Genomic DNA, 26,087 nt, shown 5'->3' on the forward strand with positions numbered 1-26,087 from the left:
CGACTTAATTTGAAAAATCGATTATTATTTTTACCGGTTTTTGTTTACAAGTTAAGATATGCAAGGTAGTTAAAGAAAGCACAAATTACAACGATAATTTGTAATAATAACCATAACGTTGCTTTATTTACGATTAGTTATATTAAAAGCGTAATAACAATGACACATTCATACCAAGAAAGTTTTGCGGAGGTAAATATTAAATGGAATTAAGGTTATGTTTCTGCTTACCTAAGTTAACCTGCTTAAAACAAAGTATAATAAATAGGGAAATAATTTTAACTGAGAGCACTCAAATTTTGATTTATGTAAATTCTTCTTCTCAGTAATTAGTAGATTTAAAAATTTTATTTACTATCAAAATTAATCAAATTCCAGCCCCTGTTTTTAAGTCATATACTACTGAGTATCCTCTAAATTAAATTAATGAATCTTTTATAAATGCATCATTTCCCAATTTCTTTTCCTCTCCATAATAAAGGTTCTATACTTAATTTACAAAATGACTAATTTTGCTATTGTTCATATTTTATATTTATTTGAAAAAATTGTGTAAATACTTTTGCACAGCATAATGTATTGACAAATCTTCAAAATAATTTTAGGAAAGATTTGTCTATTTAGTCCTTATGATCATTTTTTTTTTTTTTTGGTACTCCTGCTTTGATAAAGGGTTTATTTATCATAACAAGTAAATGTGATTTTATTTTGTTTTGTGTATACAAGTAACTGCTTATGAGAAGTATATAATGAATAATTGCTACATTAAATATTAATTTATTTAATTGTTAGCAAGTTTAATGAACAGTACTGTAATCAAACTTATGTATTAAACAAATCTTTATCAGTTAACTGGTAATACATTTTGACTGTTATATCTGCAGCCGATACAAACACCCATGATTGAAAATTTTATAGTTTTTTTGGAAATTGCAAAGTCAATCCAAATTATGCAAAGATGCTACCACTCTGCTACATAAGTAAGCAGTAACTTAAGTTAAGATGTATATATTTTAAGTGCAGTAATGAATGATAATTGTAAGCAATCAAACATAAGTAATCCAAAAAACAATTCCGTCATCTCAAGAATAGGTTTCATGCCAAACTTACTTTGAGAAAAGAAAAGTGAAATAGTTTCCTTCTGCCTTCTTCATAAACTTAAAGTACTATGCATATCAACATGCCTAGCCCAACAAAGTGTAAGTGGTATTCTGTGTATAAGTATCTTCCATAAGTTACTCTGTTCACCACAGGGTCTGGCTATATACTGAAAAGAATTCTCTTAGAAGAAAGTACTTTTGTTAAAAATTTTTAACAGTGATTACAAATTTTCTCATTCCCGATTATAGTAAACAAGATATTCAATAGATTTGGGCTTGCAAGTACTCTTCAGATAAATATCTAAAAACCATTTTCTGTTTTTTTTTTAATTCCAATTTTTTTAAGGGATAGAACAGTATATGGCCCAGCAGCTCAACCAACAGAGCCATTACCAGTGTTACTATATGTGCGACTGGCTGCACCTGTCCAGGGTTGTTGACTAAATACATAAAATAAAAAAAATTGACTGCGACAGAAAATGCTAGTAATCATATAGCTCAGGTGAAGCTGCAATGGTTATATGAAATATAAAAAAAAATTAAATAATTAGGCCTGAGTTTTGCCAAGTTTAAGCATCATACTTTTATAGGAAAAAGTAAGTCTTAACTTTTTAATTTTTATATCATTAATTTAAAAATAATTAACTTCTAACTGTGTCATTAACTACTAATTCATATACATAAACTATATTACAATTATGTTAATTTCACAGCATATGCAAGCTCATACAATAATAATAATTCATCCAGGATCAATGTATGTACGTATTGGGCGAGCTTCTGATTTAAATCCTCATACAGAATTACATGCAATTGCGAGAAAACGTTTACCAGGAGGTCAATCACATTGTGATCCCATTTTACCATTGCAGGTTAACCGTGTAAGTACTAAAAAAACATTAATTTAATGAAAGATTAAAAAAATATCAGTAAATAAATTATTGTAGTTAATAATTTATTTAAATACTTAAAGATCTTATTTGCACACTTAAATTTACTATTAAATTGTTAATTTTTGTAATTGTTGGTTTATGTTATAGGAATGTTGCAAATATCTGTCATCAAAATATCAAGAATTTGAAATGAGTCTTAGTATAACCTGTCAACTATAAACAAGTGGTTTGAAGTACAGACAACACAGAGAATGTCTGAATTAAATATAAGTCCACATTTGATGCAAACAGAAATAAAATCTATATTTTATGAAGCTCTCTTTTTGAAAACATAAATATGACATAAGTACTTTTAAATATTGCTAAACTACACAAAGAACTGAGGAGAAGCATGGAAGGCCTTCTCTAACTGAAGTCAGAGTTGGATAGAAAATCCATATTTATTATTTAATCATTTATTTTTTTATTTACTTTTTCAGTTATCAGTAGACAAAATTTAATAAAGACTGGAATGTTAGTTTTTTCATATTTTTCTGCCTTTTGTAAAGAGGGGGAACAGGGTCGGCATGGAAATTCGTCGACTTACTGGGATCCGAGCACGGTCTCGTGCCTTGGCCTCCCACAGGTCTTCCTTGCTGCAGGGTTTATCAGTATCTGAAATTAAAACTGACATGGCTAATAAACGATGCCTGGCTAATTACTGTGAGATGTAATTAGCTAGAGAGTCAAAAGACGACCTCTGTTGAAGCCCGTCAGGGCTTTTAACAGGGGGGGTGGAGTGGCGATCGAAATCGTACAAGGCAGATGTCTTCCCTATGGGGGTTGGGATGACATGGCCAATAATAAGTATAAAGAACTTTGATGTTGATTGCAGAGCTACAGCCACAGTACATGCACTGATGATGACAGGAATTTCAACATATTGTGTTGCAATACTTTATTAACAAGGAAACACAAACTGAGGGTCATGATGGTGAGGCCATTAAATGCTTAGGCATGTATCACTATTTGTAAGACTTGAAGAAAAGGTAGAGAGCTCTCCATTTAACTCAACTTAATAAATTACCAGATGTACTGATTGATTTTGATGATTCTTTTTTATTTTTTAATGAAGGTTCCGTTTGTGTTTTTTACAGTAAATTTCTTCCCAATAATTTAATGAAAAATCTGTCAAGTGAAAAATTACAGGGTCTCATAAAAGAATTGAAGATATTATTTATTTGTGGTCATTGTTACTTGGCGTTGAATTATTATATTATATAATGGCATAAAGACTTAAGTCATTTTTTACTATATACTGGTTTTTTGCCTTTCTTATTTTCTCCTGCACGTTTTACTTTGTGTATACCTACCAATATTTAACAAAAATAAAGGTTATACTAAAAAAAAATTTAAAATGCACTTTTGAAAGAAAAATATCTTCAGAAAGCACTAAAAAATAGAGTAACGTGTTCAGTTCTTTTAAGATTTTAAACTTTGTTAAATTGAAGGTTGCTAAATAGTTGAAATTTAGAAAATCAAGTAGTACTTTTAGCTCATTTTTTTCTAGTTATTTATTTTTTTAAAGTTTTTTGGATCTCTAATCAGCAAACTATTTTATTTTTTACTTTGGTTTCAGATTCATACATGGTTCTCACAGGCAGGAAGTATAAAAATTAGTTAAGAATTTTTAGAAAAAAATCAGAAAAAATTGCAAAAAGTTTCAGAGAATTACATTTTTGTTATTGAATTAAGTTTAATTGTGTTAGTTTTATTAATAAAGTATTTTTTAAGTAATGCCAAAATGTATTTGATATACTTTTCCAGCGAAGTGGCAACCTCTTTTCCCAGCACATTGCAATTACATGCATCAAGCAGCCATTAACATGTCCCATTCTTATTTGCATTCCCTAATTATACTTTTATATTAAAGGAAGAATATTCCAAATTGCAGTTCATTGTTTAACTGGTGAAATTTTAACAAAAGGTTACCACTGAAAAATTTAAAGAATGTTAACAGTTTTCTTGGAATTTCTCTCAAACCATCATGAATTTTGTTTTTGTATTTTAGGTAATTAATTGCTTTTAAATGCATGTAAAAAGACTTTGTTTAATGACCAGTGGTTAGATATAAACTTACACCCAGAATTCAGTTGGTTGAGAAGAGATGTGTATCATGCTTTTTGTGATGTGTGAAAAAACATTTTGGACTGGGCAATGTGCCAAAAGGCAGTGATTTCACGCAATAAAGGAATCCAGCATAATGAAACAATTAAGATAGTAATTCTCAGCCTTCACTGAAAACAATTTATCTCCCAGTGGTACTTCAAAACTTCAGTTATGAGATCAGTTGTGATATACCTGTGTGTTCTTTGCCTGGATCTTCTGATCAGAGTAGTAGCATTTTAGCAGCAAATGATACAGTTGAATCCTCGACTTCGTTTATGCTAAATGACAATACAATTACGTCTTTTTATTATAAAGACGATGTTTCTAAGACGAAGATTATATGAATTCTCAATGTTGTACAAAATAAATTATCCTTAAGCTTATGTGAAGATATTGGTGCATCTTTTAAAATTGATAGTTGTATAGCATTAAAATTCCAGCTTAGAGCTACTACATGCTCTTATGTCATCAGTCATGACCTTGCACCATACTCTGATGTCATTCTGTAAAATTAGCTGAGTTCTTGTGCTAATTGTGGTATGCTTTGTTTTTCATAAAGCATTAAATAAGATTTTACAGAGGAGTCAAATGGACTTATTTCTGTGATTTTTTGATACAGAAACAAATAAAGTACGAACAAGGTATTATAACAGTATATTTTTGGGAAAAGTCCACTTCCAAACATCTAATGGTTTCATAGACTGTATCCCTCCGCTAGATAAAAAAAAATATTACAAATATGGATGGATCAAATGTGAATTTCAGCTTTTTAAAAATGTTCAATGATCAACTGATAGAGGAATGCCCTGAAGAAAAGCATTTGGTGAATATTGTGTTTGCGGTTTACATGTTGTAAATGGAGCCACAAAAACAGGGATTGAATCTGTCAAATAAAATATTCATACCTTTTTAAGAGATCTTTACTCCTTGTTTAATGTGCTGAATTTACCACAATCACAGGAAATAATAAATTTGTTTTAAAATACTAACGACTAGATGGTTAGATAATGTGAAATGCTTAGAACATGAACCTTGCCAATTTTCGATGACGTAAAGAAATTTATTGACAAATCAAAGAAACTTCAGTGTAAGACATACACCATTGTTGTTGTTCAGTAGTGTAAAGTTAAATTCCTAAAAAAAATAAAATTATATATATATAGATATACTTTGCAGAATAAATGGCAGTAGCATAACATTATGAGAGTCAGGAAATGTTTACTAGATTGGTCAGGAAAAACAAATTTTAAAATTCGGCGGGAACCCTGTCATAGGAATTAGAAGTTTAATTTAACAAAAAATTATCATTGTAATACTATTCATGTACGAAGGAATTTATTTATACAAATTGTTATAAAAAAAAATAATGAAAATTAAATTTTTATTTTACTTGAATATTTTTGCTGTTATCCACATGAAATTGAAAGGAATAAATCTATTAAGATATAAAAATTATATTAAAAGTTTTAATTCCAAATAAACTGAACTTTTTCAGAGTGCGGAAGTTACACAAGAAATGGACGAATGTAGATTACAGATATCACATACACTTCAGTCATGTTTGCAGTCAGATGGTCAAAGGCGCTATGCAACACCTCCACAGCAGATAGCAGCATTTAATCGTCGTTCCGTACCAGAGACAATAAGTCCATCTGGTGGAGAATGGATAAAACCTGAAAATGATTTTATTGTTGGTGATGAGGTAAGTTTCAGTTTGTTATAGTTATTTTTGAAATAAATGTTTAATATACTATTAAATATATATTTTAAGATAAAAATTAATAGTTAGTAATTTTACTTCAGAAGACAGTATCCCGACTGATATCATCTAGGAGGTAAAATACATTTTCTTTAAGTTAACATAAATATGAATAATTATGTAACCTTCATTGAATTATGAATGGGCTACCTGCTAGATATTATGGATTTTAAATATTACCTCATGACAGAAAAAAGATAAAAAATCAATGTTACAGTTTTGTTATTGATCACACCAGTCATATACCAAGTAGTTTCCTAAACCAGGATATTAAACACATTGTTAAATATTAAAAAAAAATCATATATCAAAAAAGTACTCGCATGTGAAATGTGCGAGTACTTCACTACAAAATCCTCTTCCAGAGGATTTTGCAGCTCCTTTGTCAATGGTAGTTGATACTGTAGCGTCCGTAAATAGTAGTTTTGATATGTTTAGTCATTTATATGTTGTTCTTGTCTAGTTAGGTTAGTATTTTACTTTTTTCAAAATAAATAATTCATCTATAATAAGCCAAAAATGGTTTTATCAGAAACTGTATTACTTTAATCAATTAAAAGACATTCAACAATATACTAATACAACTAACTCCCAATTACACATGAGCAGTTTATCTGTTTCAGCTTACCACAATGCACTCAGACAAAAACACATTATTTAAAATTTAATACAATATTTCATTCTGTTACAAGGTTTTATATCACATACATTAAACACAGTTTGTATCCTTGTTTCTGATATCTGAAATATACAGAAGCATAGGAAAAAGTTAAATGCTGTATTCTTACAAAATCATGGAAAAAAATGATTAACAAACAAAGAGTCTTTATCTACAATAGGCAATTCTTTAACAAAGCTGATAAGAATGGCACTCAAATTCCCAGTAGTAAATGGTAATAATAATATTAATGAATATGGTAAAAATGATCAAGATTCTAAAATTACAACCAATGAATTAATACTCAACAGTCATGAAGACAAGATAGGAAAATAATGATTGTGATGTTATAACGAGAAGTTAAAGATAAAGATCAAGTGCAACGCACAGAATAACACTATAATAGGCTAAATATCTGGTAGACCAGAAAGAAAGATAACTGTACAATATTATGTTATACAAACTAAGAAGTTTGATAAATGAAAGTATTTTGCATCTAAAAGCTAATAATTAACTGCATCTTTTAAAGGATTCTAATCAACATACCACTCTATTTTAGTTTTTACTTAGTGGTTTTATTGTTTACCTAATATTATTTATATAACAATGAACAATTTTTATTACTGGTCAATATTTTTAAGAACTCAGATTTTATTAGATAATGCCTTTCAAAATTTCAGTCACAATATTACAGAGCATGTTCATACTACTACATAAGACACTGTTAATTTATTTAAATGCTTTTATTATCATCATCAAAGGTTGATACTTGGATCAACTCTTTGCAATATTTTGGTTTTTACATGATTCTTTTCCAGACCGTTATTTCTGAAAATTTTGAATTGCAATATTAATTAAACACAAATATTATACTACTCTTAAACTCATTCTTTACTCTATTATTATTATTATTATTACTTTGAGATAAAAAAAAATGGCATGGGTATCATCCTATAACCCTAGAAAAATGGGTGAAGACATTAATCTAATATTACTAGCTTTTATACATTTAAACATCCTTCAGTTATCTGGATGGCTAATTTTTTGTAGATCACTAATTATACTTTTAAAATTCTATTTTAGATAATACAGTTAAATCCAGCATTTGATTTTAATATTCATTTTCCAATTCGTCGAGGTGAATTGAACGTACACAATGGAATTGGAGGTTCATTAACAGCAGTATTAGAAGACTTACAGTCCATCTGGTGTTGGGTTATTGAAAACAAATTAAATATTCCAGCAAAGGAACTAAGAGTGCGTATTAACATAATACTAATATTAATATATTTATCAGTACTATTTTTTTGTTTTTATTATGGTTGCATCAGTATTACTTTTCAAGGGTACTGATATGGATACCAAGGGGTACTGAATTTTTAACCTCATCTATTGTTACCTTCATCATTTGTTTTACAAACAAAAGAAAAGAAATGAAGATACAAATTTTAATTTCCAGAAAAAAACCATTAGTACAATGTAACCAATAGCATGGTTCTTAACTGTATTCCAAGTATCAGTATCATCACATCCCCTGTTTTTACATTCTGAAGGAAATTAAAGTAGTGATATAATACAAAAAAATATAAATCTGAGATAAAATCACTATAATAATCAAAGTATAAAGAAATATACCTTACCCTTTGTGTTTAGATCATTTTTTAAAACATGTTTCATTCTGTCTTATAGTTTGAAACGCTGAACCAGGATGATTTTAACATAATTGACAGTATGATACATCAATTTTATAATGTTAAAGATTTGCACTAATCATGGGGTAATATATAGAAATTATTAAAACATTATTCTTTTGCGTATGACACAATATTTTACTGAATTTTGATTAAATTACTGATTCTAACACTTTATTCTAAACTGTAAAATATCTATATTTAAAGGCACTTTTTTTAAAAAAACAGGACATCTGACAGAAACAAAATTCAAAGATATATATAGTAATTTACAAAAGAAAAATTTAGATTTTATTACAAAGCAGACATTAAATTTTTGTTTTTATTTATTTACAGAATATGTATAGCATTACAAAAAATTAGGTCACTTGGTTTTACCTAATAAATACCTCGAAGCCCAAGATTGAGTTTTTGTACTATCTCTGATTAGATTCACCAGCAAAGCCACTCCCAACCTACTATATACAAATACTAAGCATCTTGTACCTCTAAAGGTCCTGTGTTTTTAAGACAAAATTCAGTGAGTGCTTAGCCAAAAACCCTGTAGGATGCAGGGAAGAAAGAGTAAACGTAAAAAGTAAGAAACAGACAACCTCTATCCACAGGAATATGAAATGAAACAAATCCAACTACCTCAGTCCTCCTTCAGGGAGTGAGGATACATCCCATCCATAATATCTTTACCCCACATAGAACCAAATTCATTACAAATAATGATTTTATATTGACCAGCTCAAATATATGCCGTAACAAATTGTTTTTTCTAAAGAGCTATCTAAAAATAATTCCTAGGGAAAACATTGCCCATACAAACAAAACAACCTACTGTCTATAGTAGCAAGTGAGATCATTGCAAGCTAGTTTTTATTCAGTAAAATTTATTTGAACATTTGTGTGTATACAACAAAAAAGGCCTACATGTAGTAACATTCTTGTTTTTCAGAATTACCGTGCTGTACTTATTATACCAGATATTTTTAACAGACAGTATTTGAAAGAACTTACTACATTATTATTAAACAAAATAGGTTTTGGAACATGTTTTTTACTGCAGGTAAGAGAGTATTTGATTCTGTTTAAATTAACAGTTAAAATTTATTTTTTAATTAAATATATGTCTTTATATTCAATTACATATTCAGATTGTGGTATTTTAAAAATTAAATTTTCATAAAATTAAGATATAATTTCCAAATATATATAGTCCAACCAAATTACACTTAGAGAAAAAAATTGTTACCTGGACTTTTATAAGTGGAAATGGTAAAGGAGCTTATATATAATAAGCGTAAAAAAAAATAAATACATGAGCAGGAGTATTGGAGGGGTGATTGGGGGATTGCAGGGTTGAAAAAAAATGTTCCAATACAAAAGTTGTAGATCATGCAAAAATCTACAACTTTTGTGGAGGTCACTTTTTAAAATAACTTCAAAATTTCAAAGAAAATTTTTTTTTCGTTTTTTATTTTTAATTTCCACAAAAATATTTTAATTTTGATAAAACTTGGTGAAAGTATACCTTCCTGTGTCTTAAATAACCACACTGGAAATCGCAATATAACATTTTTCAACCCTGCACCACCCCCGCTCACACATTTATTTTTTTACGTTTATTATAACCTCCTTTACCATTCCAGATAACAACTTTTTTCCTCCTCTAAATGATTTACTTCAATCGGTCTAATAACATATTTAATGATGGAAAAGCTATCCTTAATTAAGGAGAAAATATTATAAGCATTTTTAATAATATAAGAAAATAAGGATGAACTTTTAAATAGTTCCCTAATAAAAAAACCTTTCTTTGACAGGATCATGTGGCAGCCACATTTGGTGCAGGTCTAGGATGTGCATGTGTCGTAGATTGTGGCCATCAAAAGACTTCTGTATCATGTGTAGAAGATGGTATATCTCATCCAGCAACAAGAGTTAGAATGGGTTTTGGTGGTGGTAATGCAGTGTTTTGTCATTTTAAAAGATAATAATTTGATTGAAAAGAAATTTCAAAGTGATTATACCAATGTTGTAATTATAGCTTGTATGTTGCTATCACTTAAGAAAGCTTAAAATAAAATTTAATATTGAAAATTAGTCATATTAACTGATAAAAATATTATAGCTTTAGGCCGCTATGTAAAATTGTTAGAAATATTTAAATTGTATTAAATAAACTATCTGATACAGAATATTGAGATAAGACATATATTACCTTAATTTTTCGTGTAAATACTTTCACAGGATTCTGCATCTTCAGTCATGATTGAAATAATTTTATTGCATAATAAAAATACTAAAATAATGAAAATTCCATATTAATTTAAATGACTGATGGTTTATCAAATTGAAATTTTTTGTTTGTATTTATATATGTAATATTTTTCTAAAATAGTTAATTTTATGTCATCTTTATTAATTTCTAAATCTGTTAATATCAGAAATAGAATTTTTTATTAATGGTATGCTGTATTAAATAAACCTAATTTATTATTTTTGTAAGTTCTTTAACATTTCTTGATTATATTTGAACATCATAATTTATCTTATAATTAAGAATTCTGCAAATATTAAGTAAAACAATGAAATTAATGTAAGAATAAGTAATAACAGCAGGTTTATCCTAGCTATATTTTTAATCATGTTATTAACTTATAAGATAACTTGAACTTTTCACTCATATCCACTTCATAGAATTGCATCATTTGTTTATTTGAACAAAAATTAAATTAGTTTTATCATAACAAAATATGACTATCAATATTAGTAAAATAATCAGAAAAACATTACTGTGCAATGAATTTTATTGGCTTTCACTAAAACTAACTCATAAATATATTAACTGTGGTATAATGTGCAAATTCATTAAACTTTTAATTTTCTATATGCAGCTAATTTTGGCATCAATAAAGTATACTACAATAAATAAGGTTTTATTTAGAGTTTATGGAAGCTGATCACTGCAGCGATTGCAATGAGGAAACTATGGCTGTAAGAGAAATAATCATTTCATCTCTGCATTTAGTCCCACTTTGCACCATTTTTTAACCAAATTATGTAAGTTACTCTTTGCTAGGATGCAGACACTTGGAAATTTTTCTGCAAATATTTGATGTATTTCTTGAAAGGATCCAGAATGCACATAAACTTCTGCTATAGTAACCTTCTTCTTTATAAATTAACGCGTTTTAGAAAAACAGCTGTAAAGAATGAACTATACCTACACTGAAGCACGAACAGATTACAACTTTTACAACTTACAAAATTTTTTCCATGTCACTTGATGATTTGAGGTTTGATGCACTTATTTAAGTAATTTCTGCATTAGTCTTTTAATCTCAATATATTCCAGAACCTATGTCTTATCAATTGGTTACTTCCTTATATGTTTTAACTTCCTTTGGTTATGGGAAAAGTTCCCTTTGAAAACTAAGATAGTAGCTTTAAAGTCAACATTTTTAAAAAGATATCTTTTTCACTCATAAGCATCTTTTTAATACAAAATAATTTGTAAATTGCAAGACACTTTTTATTATGAAAATAAAGTTAACATTAAAAAAAACCAGTATTTTGCATCTTTTTTTTTTCTTAATGCAGACGACATGATTGCTTCCTACTTCAAGAATAGCTGAAATTGATGAACAAGTTTTTAAAACTTTAATAACAGAAATTCACATTCACCAAATATAGTCTATCATTTATTAAAAATTAATATAATTATAATGAAAAATTACTCTGTATTGGTTTAATTAAATACAACAGGGGGTGTCCCATATAAAACACAACCCAACCTTATATTGGTAGGTGCTGAAATAATACAAAGGCATGTGTAAATGTAATTTTTATTATTACCATCCATTACCTTACATTTAGAGAAAATGTTGAAAGTGGCCGCCATCTTCTTGAATACAAGCTTCAATTCTTTTTACAGCATTTCTCGCAACTTTTTTCAAAGTTTGTGGCTGGATATTTAATACAGCTTGTTCAATATTGACTTTCAATTGTTCAAGTGTTCGTGGTTTGTTGCTGTAGGCTTTTTCTTTGAGATAACCCCATAGAAAAAAATCTGCCGCAGTCAAATCTGGAGATCTTGGTGGCCACAAGCCTCGACCAATAATACGATTACCAAAGAATTCCTCAACGAAATCAGAAGTTGAACCTGCGTAGTGCAATGTCGCACCATCATGTTGTAGCCAGCAGTGTCTGTCTTCCTCTTCCAAGAGTGCAATGAACTGAAATAAAATATCCTGATATCGTTCTGCATTAATGGTGTACTCGAAAAAATATAGGACCGATTATTTTCTTCTGTGATATCACGCACCACACGCCCAACTTCTGCAGGTGTAATTGTTTTTCGTGATAAACGTGGGGATTTTCAGTACTCCAAATTCTACTGTTTTGGCTGTTTACGTAGCCATCCAAATGAAACCGTGCTTCATCTGTGAAAAGTAACGAATCCATAACAGTAATTCCCTCACGCAGAAATCGACAAAGCCATTGACAATATTGTAGCTGTTTTTCTTTGTCGGGCTCAAGAAGTTGATGAACCGTTTGAATGGGATAAGGTCGTAATTGTAATTGTTTGGTTGCCCGATGAACAGTTGATTTAAACAAATTAATTTCAGCAGACAAACGTCTGATCGATTTATTTGGCAAGGCGAGTAATAGGTCTTTGATTTCAGTGACTGTATCTGTATTCAACACTGATGCAGATCTTTTGTGTTCCTTGTTATTAACAGAGCCAGTTCTCTCTAAAAGTTAACTAACCTTAATAAATGATGTTTTGTTAGGAGCTGGTTTATCTGGGTACTTATGGCGAAACAAATCTTGCACTGCAACCACTGATTTTGTACTGAAGTACGACCCAACAGTGAAAACACATTCATCTAGCAAAAACACCATCTTGTCTCTAGCAATACACTGAACATTATGATTGCATTGTTGTTACTATCGGTAGTGTTCTACTGCGTCGCCGCGATGTTCAGATGTTGGACGAGTCCATTACAGTAATGAGTAGGGGAGTAAGCTTGACTTTTGAAATTCCATGGATGAGTTGGATTGATGGGTTGCGTTTTATATGGGACACCCTGTATAATTTTAAAATATGATTGGTTTATTTCACCTTTTTTTTTTAGGAGATATAACACAGGCATTACATTGGCTATTACAGAAATGTGCTTTTCCTTATAAAACATGTGATCCAAAAAATAGTATGTTAGATGCTATGTTATTACAGCAATTAAAACATGATTGTTGCCATGTTAATCTTGATGTATGTGGCTCAATGGAAAAATCGTTCATTGTAAAGCAACCAAAAACTCCGTCCGTAAAATATACTATCCAGGTTAGTTTTTTCTTTTAATTTAATGTATAATCATTCAAAAAATGTTTAATAGTATTTTTAGAAACAAAATTTATAGTATAGAACTTAAAGAACTCAGTGTTAAGCTAAAATTTCATTATCATCTGCTAGACAAAACTTAAAATAAAAATTAGTTTTTTCCAGTGATCTTGAAGCATAAAAAACAGATATGAAAGTGAAAAGCATATATTTGTATTTTTTGATGGGACATTATATTTTTATAAGTGTTCCTTAACTAAAAGTTACATGTACTGGTGGCTAGTTCAATGACGCCATAGAAATACATGAGGTGTGTTATCAGTCAGTCAATCTTCTGTAGTTAAAACACTTTAGATAATGTTTTAACACATCTACTACATAACTTTTACCAATGATAGAGATTTTTCAAATTACAAATTTTTATAGTGACATCTCCATATCCGTACTTGTAAATATACAAAGTTTGTATGTTTTTAATTTTTTACAGTAGATTTTTTGTTGGGATGTTACCAACTCTTGATATCTGTCTTAATGTGTAAATTTTTTGCACTGTTTAGATCTGGCACCCAGTCAATTATGTAGTTTTGTATTTATCAAGTTTGTAATTTTTTTTTCTGAATGATCAACTTAAGTTAAGAAAGATTTGTGACAGTTGGTAAAGAGGTTGATATCTTGTATGGTTCATATAATTTTTACTAATATTTTGAGTGTGAATGAGTGGTGGTAAAGTTTGCTCAGAAATAAGATTCAGCATTGTTTCTAGCAGCATAATCAGTTTTTATTGTGGATACAAAGATACGAACTGGAAGCCAATCATCTCTATGAACCAAGGTCAGTAAAAAGCATGTTTAGTTCAAATATTAGAGAAGGGTTCTTTTTGTTTTCTTCACTTTTGTAATATTGTGTCCCATGAATTTTTTTCTACCTACAGTCAACAAAGAATACTATTTGGACATTTTGTACCAGATTCATGAAGCTATCAGTGGAAAAGAAAGGGTAATTAATGAAAATTTAATAACATAATGTGCCAATTCAATTGTATTAAATCTTTTTATCAAAATATGGAATTTTTTACAAAAAATATCTCGGTCACTATTTTTCCAAATGAGCCCAGCAACTCTTTTCTTTTCCGAAGAATGAACAAAAATTAAAAAGTTATATTCTAACACTCTGTACAAATATTCCTAAGTAAATTGAAGGCTAACTGTAAAGTGCATAACTGCAAAAACACTGAAAAGTATTTTATTTAATGAGGATTACTTTGAAGTGAGTAATATGAACACGGATTAATTAATTTATTAATTTTCCTAATGCGTACATTGCAATCTGTTCACTATTGAACAATAAGCATCCCTCCCACAGCCCAATGAGATGAGGATAAATGCAAATGAGGTGGAGTCTTGTACAGACTCAGGTCAATCATTACTGAGATGTCACGTTAATTGAACCCCAACCACCAAAGTACACAGATATCCTCTGTCTAGTATTCAAATCCATATAAAAACAACTAACTTTTAGTGGCATTAAAACCTCAGAACCTTCAACTTCAAAAATCAGCTAATAAAACTAGACCAGCCCCCCAGTGGGCTTTGGATTAATGAACACTTTTTTTTATTAATTCACCACATAAACTCAAAGCTTTTATTGTGAGAATATGAAATTAAGATTTTGTAGTGTATGAAAAATACCGTGCCTGACTGGGATTCTAACCTGGGACCTCAGATTAAAGGCAAACAAGCTGCCACTATGTCACTGAAATCGAGACATTATTCAAATTAAGAAACTTGTACAAAAGTTTCGTTAAACTTCCTCATATAAATTTTTTTAAATAATTTAAAGATACCATACACTGAATTCTAATAGTTACCATAATTGATATTACAAAAAAGAACATTTTTAAAATCATTTATTGTTAGTCATTTTTATTGTATATTTTTCATTTATTTTTTCAGATGGCAGACGAATGCCTAATTGCACCTCTTAGCCTTTTCCAACCAGAATTATTGGGTGTGACAGGTACAAAAATGATTACAACTCAAAAAAGATCAACTGGTGATCCACAAGATCCTCATGATGCTGATTATCTTAGAGAAACAAGTGTTAGTTATTATTATTGTTTTATAAAAACAACATGTAGGTTGAGATTTTTGGATCATAAAATATAATAAAAAAAGAAGAGATAACTTATACTCTAGAACACAAATAAAAATTTGACTAGAAATTATAGTTTCTTTTGAAAGATGCTTGTAAAACTTGATGAACTGATTCAAAACAAAATAAACAAAAAAAATTCTGCATAGGCAAATTTCCTATCTTGGTTCATTTTCCATTACTCAATTTTGTGGTTTTTCAATAAAAATGTATATTTTAGTAATGATTGAGATATTAGAATGAAATTTGGTATAAATTTGCCCAAAACATCTCTACTGTAAAAAAAAAGTTTAGAATATTGGATGTAGAAATATTCATAGTTTAGAATATGATGTGAAATGATTCACATCATTTAGTGAACAAAATTATGCATTGTGATAAAAACTGAGATAGAGCAGAAATTTTTACAGCAGGTCTGCAGTACATTTATGGAAAAATAATGTAGCCTGAAAATTTTGTGCCTGTTCCTCTTCTTTCACTATTTAAATTAAAAATTATTACGTATAATAAAATTCAGCGTGATGGCACAGGACCTCATGCAGGAGACCAGGTGTGCAACTATCTGTTTGAAGGCTGCTGGATTGGAAGATGAGATGATATGCTCTTTAAAAGCCGAACAGAAAGAACAAATAATTTAGCAAAATCATTTCATATAATTGTAATTAATAATATTAATAGCTGAAAAATAATTCATTCACTAATATCTATTGTAAGTTTGCCGTGCGTCAGTGATTTTTTTTGTTGCTATTTTCAGTGTTTACAGACAATAACACAATATGTAGGCTACAAACACATTTATTCATTTGATACTTGCAGAATTGATAATGTGATTAAACTACATGTTTGCATAGTGATTTTCTAATAAAACAGCGCATAAAAATAATATTAGACATGCACCAATGCTAATGAATGCCAAGAACAAAAATCTTGCTATTTATAGCTATTCAGTTGATTTTCATGTACCATTTGCTTTCTTTCTCTACTTTAAGTCAACGTGCTTTGCATTTTCAATTAACCCAGTATTTAGCTCTCACTTTATTGTTTGTATTTTTTGCAAGATCGACAGATTTTAATATAAATAAAGAGAATTAATTAATTGTACCATGAACACACATTGTTAAAAGTATTAAATACAGAAACTTCAGAGAATAATGTTATAATAACTAAAATTTAAACTTATCAGTAGTAGTATTGCACAGGGAAAGAGTAGTTGGCAATTAATACACTCTAAGGAATATTTACTGCGTGGTTATATTGATTTTCTGCACTACTATACTAAGTACAATAATTAATATACTACAATAAATATACTAATTTGTACAGTCATCGCAATAACTTAACATGAACTGTACAAGCAGATCTCTAGCTGTCTGTACAATCTCATTAACACATTCACTGCTTGCTTTTCATCAGTGTATTAACCCTTCTCATGCTGAATTATTTTTTTGTTTTTAACTCACTTAAGATTATAGGTTATCAACGTTTATATATGTCTTGGAATATAAAACATTGGAAAAACTCGAAAAACATGACCATGTGCTAGTATATGGTGTGCACAGGAGATGAAAAAGCACTGGATTTGTACTGACCATACTGAACACTCACAAGCATTTGGATGAGCGTATTCATAAATTTCTTACTTGTTCCTGCTGAAATTTATGTTAACTAATTTTCTAGCCTTTTAATTAGATAAAAATAATCTATTTATTTGTTTTATGAAAAAGAAAGACCTAAGTTTTTCTTATAAAATGTCTGTGTTAAATTTACGCGCAATTTATTCAGAATATCAATAATTGATTTAAAATGTATTTTACTTTTGTATCAGTTAGATTAATTTACAGTTTATTTTCATCTGTCATTTGACTTGTTTACATCTGAAAATTAATTTGTACTTTCCTTTGAACATTTTAGAATAGATGTGACAAACAAGTAAAATAACTTATACTATTTATACTTTAAACAATGAAATAATACATTGTATATTTTAACATTTTTATTTAAAAGAATAATAATAAAATTAAAAATATTTATGTAATGTACATTTTATCATAAGGGATATAAATAATCGCCAAAAGGTATTAATTTAAAATGAAAATAATAGTATTAGTACATAACTATAAAAGTAAAATATAATTGTAAATACAAATAATTTATAAAACAAATCTATTTAATATAAATCTAACCTCTTTCAAAAGTGAAGAAAGTTCACAAAAATTTAAAACTGTACTAAAAAAACTGGTTCAATGTAACAGCGAAGAAACTGCACAGTAACAAAATATAAATGTTTCTAACATACAATAATACTGAGTCAACAATAACATGCTGACCCCTACCAATAGATAGAAAAGCCCCTGTATTACCATACATATGTGCGTGGTCAGCAGGTTGCATATATGCATAGACCAACGCCTGCAAGTGCTCAGCACTGAATGCGTTAAACCATCATCGCAATGAAATTTGACTGATATACCTGGATTTACCGTACTTTATTCATCAACTATTTAGGTTTTTTTTAACTAATACTTTATAAGTTATTGTTTTAATTTTCTGGGTGACATGATGATATAGTTTTGTGTCACTCTTTTCATCTTATTGTACGATAAAAGTTTGTTTTGTAAAGAAATGACTATGGCTACTAATGTATGTCATTACAACATGATATTATTACCTTATTTATGTTTTACATAGTCAACATATATAAAATTTAAGAGCATCAACTCTAATATGAAAGAATATTAATATTGTGCATTTAAGCGTACATAAACAAAATATACTAAGCTACACAAATTGTGTAATGTTAAAATAAAAAAATACATTAATCACAATACATTTAGAACATTTCTTCAACTCATAATTTTTTGTAAAAAAAAAAATAATTTTACATTTTTATTATTTTTTTAAAAGGTAAAGTAATGAAAAGTTTTAAAAGGCAAATAATAAAAGAGAATTCAACAATTTATTTACATTTCCTCAAGTGCCTCATACAGCTGATAAACATATATTATGTTATCGTTGTTGTAATTTTAAGATATTTGTCTTCTCTTTCTGTAATATTGTAAAATAAAATATTCTTTATACATGGGTATATTTGTACACGTCATGACAATTACAAGGCTTCCACCACCTCATCAAAGATGGTTTAAAACTAATCCAAACCTATCACTAAGTAGATATATAGTGACGTAAAATTTCAGTTAAATAAATGAAAAATCTCATTTACATAACTTCAGAGATAGAAAAAATCGGTTAATTTACTAGATGGATTGTTAAAAGCAATTACATTTGCATCAAGACTTTCACTAATAAAGTAATAAATCTTTCTTTTAATTTTTATGTTTTTTACAGTGATGACCTTTTACAAACAATAGCCCCCAAAATGTAACAAAAGATTTTTTTTTTTTAACTTAATTTGCATTAAAAAATTTAATTAATTAAAAATTTGTTCTAATTTAATGTAAATTAACGAAGCATTATTGTGAAAAGAGTATATTAAAAACAATTTTTTGGTAATTTTTTGCAAATTTTTCCTAAATTTGGGAAATTTTGTTAAAGGTTCACTAAAACATAATCCAAAAAATGTAAATAAAGAAATTAAGTATAGAAACCAAAGTTGCTATGTGAGGAATAGTATTTGAACAGAGCACTAAATGTGAAGTACTATTAAGAATCTAAAAAGATTTAAATAAATAATTTCAGACTATGTTGAATGGTTTGTTTTGAATAAGCATTAACAATTTCTGTATTATTTTTTGCAGCGACGAGGAGCTAAAGAAAACTTGGAAGTAAATTCAGAAGGACTCGGTGATGGAAGTGGAGTTACTGGAGGTGATGAAGATATTGTAGTTGATGCTATGCTTGAAACCGCTTCTGGCGGTCCTGGAGGAAATGTATCCGATAAGGAGTTTACAATTAATCCTGATCAGTTATTAGGCCTTGATCAAGCCATATTACAATCAATTGATAGATGTGGTAATACTATTAATAAAATCTTGAACATCATTCTTCAATATAATGCTGAGTTATCTTATTTCAGTTCAATAAGTTAATTATAATAAAACTTACTAATAGAAACCATTTATTGAGCCCATTAAATTTTGTACATAAATTCAATCTGGATTAACAATTTTGTTACTGTAGGTTTCAACTTCATTTATCTATTATTTAATGGTAATTTCTGTGTAGTTACAAAACCAGAGATAATCCGTTATAAAATGCATCAAGTCTTATTTACAAAAATAAAAAATAACTAATAAAATGAGTACAATTTTCTTTAGACAATTTAACTGCCTAGAGTTGTTTATTTTTTTATTTTATACTTTTGTGCATTAAACAAAATTTTTTTATTACTTTAATTTTTGTGGTTAATACTTATTTATTCATACTGGCAAAATATTCAGTACTACTTAATGTGTATCCACTTTTTTCATGTACACACTTTGTTTAGGATTCAATTAACTACAACGATCCAGGAATGATAAGGTCAGGATCAGATAAGACTATTATATATAACTGTGCTGGTTACTAACCTGTTATAAGCTGTATTTTAAGACAGAAAAATAAATACTTTTTTCTTTAGCCTTCTCAACATGTGACAATTAGGTATAATCTTACTTGGCCCTACAGTTTGAGAATAGGCAAATGGTTTTCCTTAGAGAAGCCTTACCAGGTTTCTAATGTCTTTTAAACGTACTAAAGAAAAGTGATTATTACAAAAAATATTTCAAGTAGCAGAATTAATAATCAGCAAGATGCTGATTACCCAATTTCTCCTATCTCTTTAGTCTTTCATCGAAAGAATGGATGTGCTGAGTGTTTAGGATTCTTTTGGATAGGATCAATTGCCTCATTTCATACTGTCTGTGAAGGTGAAAAATTTACCTTTTCCTTTACCTTGATCACATCATGGTGGTTTTGTGTATGTTGTAGATAAATGTCCACTTGATCTACCCTAAGAATACGACCTTTAAAGTTACAAAGTATTTGTATGATATGGAAGTGATTTTGCCTATTCAGGGACTCTCCAGCAGATGTACATAGAGGCGCAAAATGAGCCGACATTTGTTTTGGCAATAATTGTTTAGGTTAATAATTGTTAGTGTGTTTTATGACAGCAGTTCATGAATATTAGTTCCTTCTCTTTCGAGTTGCACTGTTAGTGTATCATTCCAAGATGGCTGACAAAAGAAGACTGACTGTTGAACAGCAACTGTGTTGTTTTTAAATGAAATGAAAAGTGCGGTGCTTACACAAAGACAATAGCATTCCTCTTTTCAGTGGTCACCCTCATTTGAAACAATACATAGACTTTACAAAAAATTTTATAGTGGTTCAGTATTTGAGAGTAACCACCAACAGCCTGCCGATGTTCATTCTCCACAGAAGAATGTCAAAGCTGTCAGAGCAGCATTGCTGAGAAGTCCGGGTAAACAAACAAGAAAAGCAGCAGCACAACTTGGGATTTCTAGGCAATTGCATCTGATTTGCATTTGCATCCATAAAAAATAACAGTTTTGCCTAAATTAACAGCTGACAACAAACATCAGAGAATGGCATTCACTGAATGGGCTGTGTATCAAGACGTATTGTTGAATAACATTTGGTTTTCAGATGAGGCACACTTTCGCCTAGACGAAGTTGTTAATAAACAAAATGTGTGTTTTTGGGCTTCCAAAAATTCATACATGCTTCATGAAAAGATGCATCACGTTCCAAGAATTACAGCTGCTATCTCAAGTCATTGTAATAGGGCCATTCTTTTTTTAACAGTGAAAGTTATCTAAACATGCTACGTAATAATTTTGTTCCTCAGCTTCTTGCAAAAGGGTTTCGATTAGAAAACAAGTGGTTCATGCAGGATAGAGCCAGACCACAAACAGCTAATGTTGTTTTAGACTTTCTGCATGAAAGTTTTAATGCAAATGTCCTTTTAAAGCAATTTCCTAATTGTTTTGCACGTGGACAGAAGTGCCCCCTGAACAGCCCTAATTTGTATCTGTGTGATTATTTTCTTTGGGGATTTCTAAAGGAAAAAACTTTCCCTAAACATCCTCATACAGTGATGGAACTACAAGAGCTGATCATTGAGGCGTGCAACTAGATAACCGAGGGTGTGTTGTCGAGTTATTAACAGCATAGGAGTTCATGTTGAAGAAGTTGCTAGATGTGATGATGGTCATATTGAACACATGATAACATAATTTTCAGGTATATAGAAAACATGTATTTTATTTTTTTGTATTGCGATTCAAATAAATATTTTTTAATAAAACAAAACGTTGGATCATTTTGTGCACCACTTGTACAAAACTCAGCTTGAGACTGATTACAATAAAATAAATTTAGGAGGCTTGGTAATATCAAGCCAACTAAACTTATTAATGTAATACAACAAAAACTGCCATAGAACAGTTTAAAAGATTTATGTATGAGGGGTGGCTGAAATATAATGCCAATCGCTCATAACTCTTAAATGAAAAGAGATAATCAAATGAAACAAAATGCCATAAAAGTATATTTTATTTTCTACAAGAAATTATGTTTACTTTTCCACATAGTTTGTAATTGTAGTCACACAGTTACATATTTCTCCCAATGTTGAACCAATATTCTCATTCCAAAAGAATTATGAAAGTAAGTAGAAAAACCTCCTTTTGGTAAATCAGTGCTTTTTAGTTACAGAAATTTGTCAACCACTGTGAGGTTCATCCTCAATATTCACTTATCAGTTTCTGATGAGCAAAATTTTATCGTAAAAGTTTCATTACCTTAAATTTAGGATGAAAAAGAAAGTGAAAAAGTGTTGAAAGTGCAAAAAGATTAGTTAAAATTCAAATTTGTTTCACTGGCTCATTGATATGTCCAATCACCACCATCTGGTTGTGATACAACCAAAAGCAGTATTAGTATTTTGTAGCAGCTGTATTTTCATGTTTTCTAATATTTAGTAATATTTAGTTTCTTTTTGTAACATTTCAATCATTATATATGTGCATATTTCATTTACATTTATACATGCCTTTTTATTATTTCAATACCTACCAATATAAGGTTGGGTTGCGTTTTTTATATGGAACACCCTGTATAAAAGTGCTATTTTCTTCTATTATTCTATTGACTGTCATTTGTAATCTTACATTGAGAACTTGTTACAAACACCACATTTTGAAGATGTTTGGTCTTGCCTTTTCTGCCTTCGGCTGTGTCAAAGTTTCACGGTATATGTAGCAATATTCGAGACCAATTTTTTTTTTAAAGCTTTTTTTGCTATGACTGATATAAATTTAAGACAACAATCAAATTTTCTTTTGCGGCCTGAATGATCCGAGAGCATACATCTTTCTTACACTTTCCATCTGATAAAATGAGATTACCCAAGTATCTTAATTGCCTTAGTCGGATCAATCTTTCTATCTCTCTAAATATAATATGCTAAGGAATGGTTTTGCACCATTTATAAGATATCAATTAACACAAACACCCATAAATGTGGTATTACTAGGTAATTTACACCCCCCCCCCCCCAACAATAGGTGTGCATCAAACAGATTTAGGATGAAAAAGAAAGTGAAAAAGTGTTGAAAGTGCAAAAAGATTAGTTAAAATTCAAATTTGTTTTACTGGCTCATTGATATGTCCAATCACCACCATCTGGTTGTAATACAACCAAAAGCAGTATTAGTATTTTGTAGCAACTGTATTTTCATGTTTTCTAACATTTAGTTTCTTTTTGTAACATTTCAATCATTGTATATGTGCATATTTCAAACATTTTAAAGCTGTGGTTTTCATACTAACTAATGTTTATGAATGTGCCTACAAACGTACTAATGTTTTGTAGCATCTGTATTTTTTATGATTTCTTAAGTTCTGTATAGTTTGTTATTGTAACATTTTAATCATTATACTCACTTTCCTCTATTTAGAATAAAATATTACTGCAGTTGACACGGTTTGTTTTTAATTTTATACAATTTTTAACCCATCAGTCACATCAAACTGCCGATCTCTGTGGCAGAATGGTGGCATCTCAACCTTTCATCTGGAGATCCTGGGTTTGAATCCCAGTCAAGCATGGCATTAAAATTCTACAAAATTTGAAAATGCTACAAAATTCCATTTCCAAGTTCCATTTACAAGCTTCACACATATGTGGAGATATCATTAACAAAAAAACTCAAAAGTTACTTAAACTAAACATAGGCAATCAGTAAAATTTTTGCACAGGTTTGCTTGTAATTACATATTAGCATAATACAACCCTGTTTTCTACCTAAATCATGTCACAAAAGATCTTCACAATGTGAAACACAATATTTCCACTGTGAAGTGAATAACCCAAAGATAAATTTATTAAATACATATAAAACAAGTCATAAGAAATTGAAAAAGAAAAATTTTCAATGTATTTATTCCACACAATCAGATTGATCACAATATTAAGACTAAATTTCATACATAAATTATTATATATAACCTTTCACAACATGAAATTTTGTGCATGCTGCTAATAATAAATAAATAACAATAATAAATTATTATCAAATAAAAAACTACCTCATATATTATTATCAATTATTGTTAATTTATTAGACAAGACATCTCAAAATCAATTTCTATATTATTACCATTATTACAATTACATTAACTACACATATTTTTTTTCCTTTTTAAATATAATTATAACAGCTTTTCCTCTAAATAAACAACAAATTAATTTTAAAACATTTATTGATACGTTTAAATCTAGAAATGTATAGTATATTACAAAGAAATAATAAATATGATTCACATCTCAGGATGACATCACACTGGTAATACTAATTAATGATAATATTATACACTGACTCAATAACTACAATACTAATTTAATAATAATACACTTTATAGCATTATCATCTGTTTAATCATCATTTTTATTATTATTATTTTGCTCCTAAAGTGTAAATTATAATCTAATACTTGTATTTTTTGATTCCAGGCTCTGATGACTTAAAACGGAAAATGTATTCATGTATTTTAATAGTCGGAGGTGGTCTGAAGTTCAACGGCATAAGTACATGGCTACAGAATCGACTTTCAGTACAAGTTCCATACATGTTTAGAGGAGGTAACTTTAAAAACTTTAATAATGAAATATTAACTCAAAATTTTTTTATTTATAACAATTTATATATTATTTTAATTTTTTTTGTAGAGCAAATGGATATAATAACATCACCAAAAGACATGGATCCACAAATGACTGCTTGGAAAGGAGCAGCTGTATTAAGTTGTCTTGAATCTGCTCATGAGTTATGGATTTCACCAAAAGAATGGGAAAAATATAGTGTAAAATTATTACGAGAAAGGGCTCCATTTATGTGGTGTTAGGAAAAACATCTATAAAAGAATTATAAACCAGTATTTTTTACTAATATTTATAATAAAATATAAGCATAACAAGTGTTTTATTCTAGAATAAATCCTATAAATATAATGATTAAAAATTATGCCAATTAAATGTAATATACTGAAACCAAAGTTTGAAGGAAATAGAACAAATATTAAATATAACTCATCAATACCTCTATGAATTTCAAAGTAGAATATTTAGTAAAAGAAAAAATTAACTAAAATAGAATATTTAACTAAAATAAAAAAGGTAAAATTGATAAAAGACAAACTAGTTTACAACCTTAATATTCTACTGCACAAGAGCTATTTTTGTACTGTCCAATGGGTGTTTTTTCACTATGCACTGTTTTATTAAATAAAAGATACAATCAATATCCATATCTTTTGTTACTTTAACCCATTTCTTTCTCTCATCTGTTTGTTCGTAGGCTAAAACAAGTTCCTGAAAAAAAAAATTTAATTGCATATATAATTTACTGTTTTGGACCTAGATAAAAACATTAGACCTAAAATGTTGGAACAAAAAATTAGCATTGGTAATTATTTTTTTAAATGAACACTGAAAGATCTAACACAGTTTTTGAACAGCATTAACAAAAATTCACATGTTTCTAAGAATAAGTTATCCACATGTATACTGATGTAGCTTTTCATGCATTTCTCATTTGTGTAAATTCAAATTAATTACTTAGCTACAAGCAAAAATAAAATTATCACCACAAGAATGCATGCTTCTTCATACTTCTTTACATAACTCATTGACAGTAAAGTAGTGTTTTATAGTGTTATGAAAATTTTAAAAGGTTAAGAGCAGAAATTTAAGCTATTCAGTTAAGACGTATCAAGAGAATATTTACCCAACTAAGCCCTTTTTTGATTGTTTAGAAATAGGAACAGGAAACCTGGCTTTATCCAGTAGGTATTCAGTTATCGCTGGCCTCTGTGGCACGAGTGATAGT

At 29.0% G+C, this 26,087-nt stretch overlaps 2 protein-coding genes across 5 annotated transcripts in view; one reads left to right on the forward strand and one right to left on the reverse strand.

The window, feature by feature from the left end:
- Positions 1–5: 5 nt before the first annotated feature.
- Positions 6–25,104, forward strand: Arp8 (Actin-related protein 8). Of its 3 annotated transcripts, XM_075372212.1 has the most exons (11): positions 7–192; positions 1,814–1,981; positions 5,637–5,843; positions 7,642–7,815; positions 9,193–9,303; positions 10,061–10,199; positions 13,379–13,587; positions 15,537–15,683; positions 19,491–19,704; positions 24,713–24,841; positions 24,929–25,104. In XM_075372212.1, exons 1-11 carry the CDS (start codon positions 160–162, stop codon positions 25,102–25,104), a joined length of 1,707 nt encoding a protein of 568 aa, XP_075228327.1. In that variant the 5' UTR covers positions 7–159. The 3 variants fall into 3 exon arrangements, with proteins under 3 accessions (XP_075228328.1, XP_075228327.1, XP_075228326.1); XM_075372211.1 differs by having other exon boundaries at positions 24,713–25,104; XM_075372213.1 differs by lacking the exon at positions 15,537–15,683 and having other exon boundaries at positions 6–192; positions 24,713–25,104.
- Positions 24,115–26,087, reverse strand: part of LOC142328446 (uncharacterized) — a 37,520-nt gene continuing 35,547 nt past the window's right edge. The window contains exons 6-7 of one of the 2 annotated variants that reach the window (XM_075372215.1): positions 25,409–25,570; positions 24,115–25,113 (exon numbers count right to left, since the gene is read on the reverse strand). In XM_075372215.1, the coding sequence (XP_075228330.1) occupies positions 25,418–25,570 (153 nt within the window). In that variant the 3' untranslated portion in view covers positions 24,115–25,113; positions 25,409–25,417. Of the gene's footprint in view, positions 25,571–26,087 lie in introns of both variants that reach the window. The other variant, XM_075372214.1, reaches the window with a different exon arrangement.

The sequence above is a fragment of the Lycorma delicatula genome, chromosome 7 (assembly GCF_047948215.1).
Source record: "Lycorma delicatula isolate Av1 chromosome 7, ASM4794821v1, whole genome shotgun sequence".
NCBI lineage: Eukaryota > Metazoa > Arthropoda > Insecta > Hemiptera > Fulgoridae > Lycorma > Lycorma delicatula.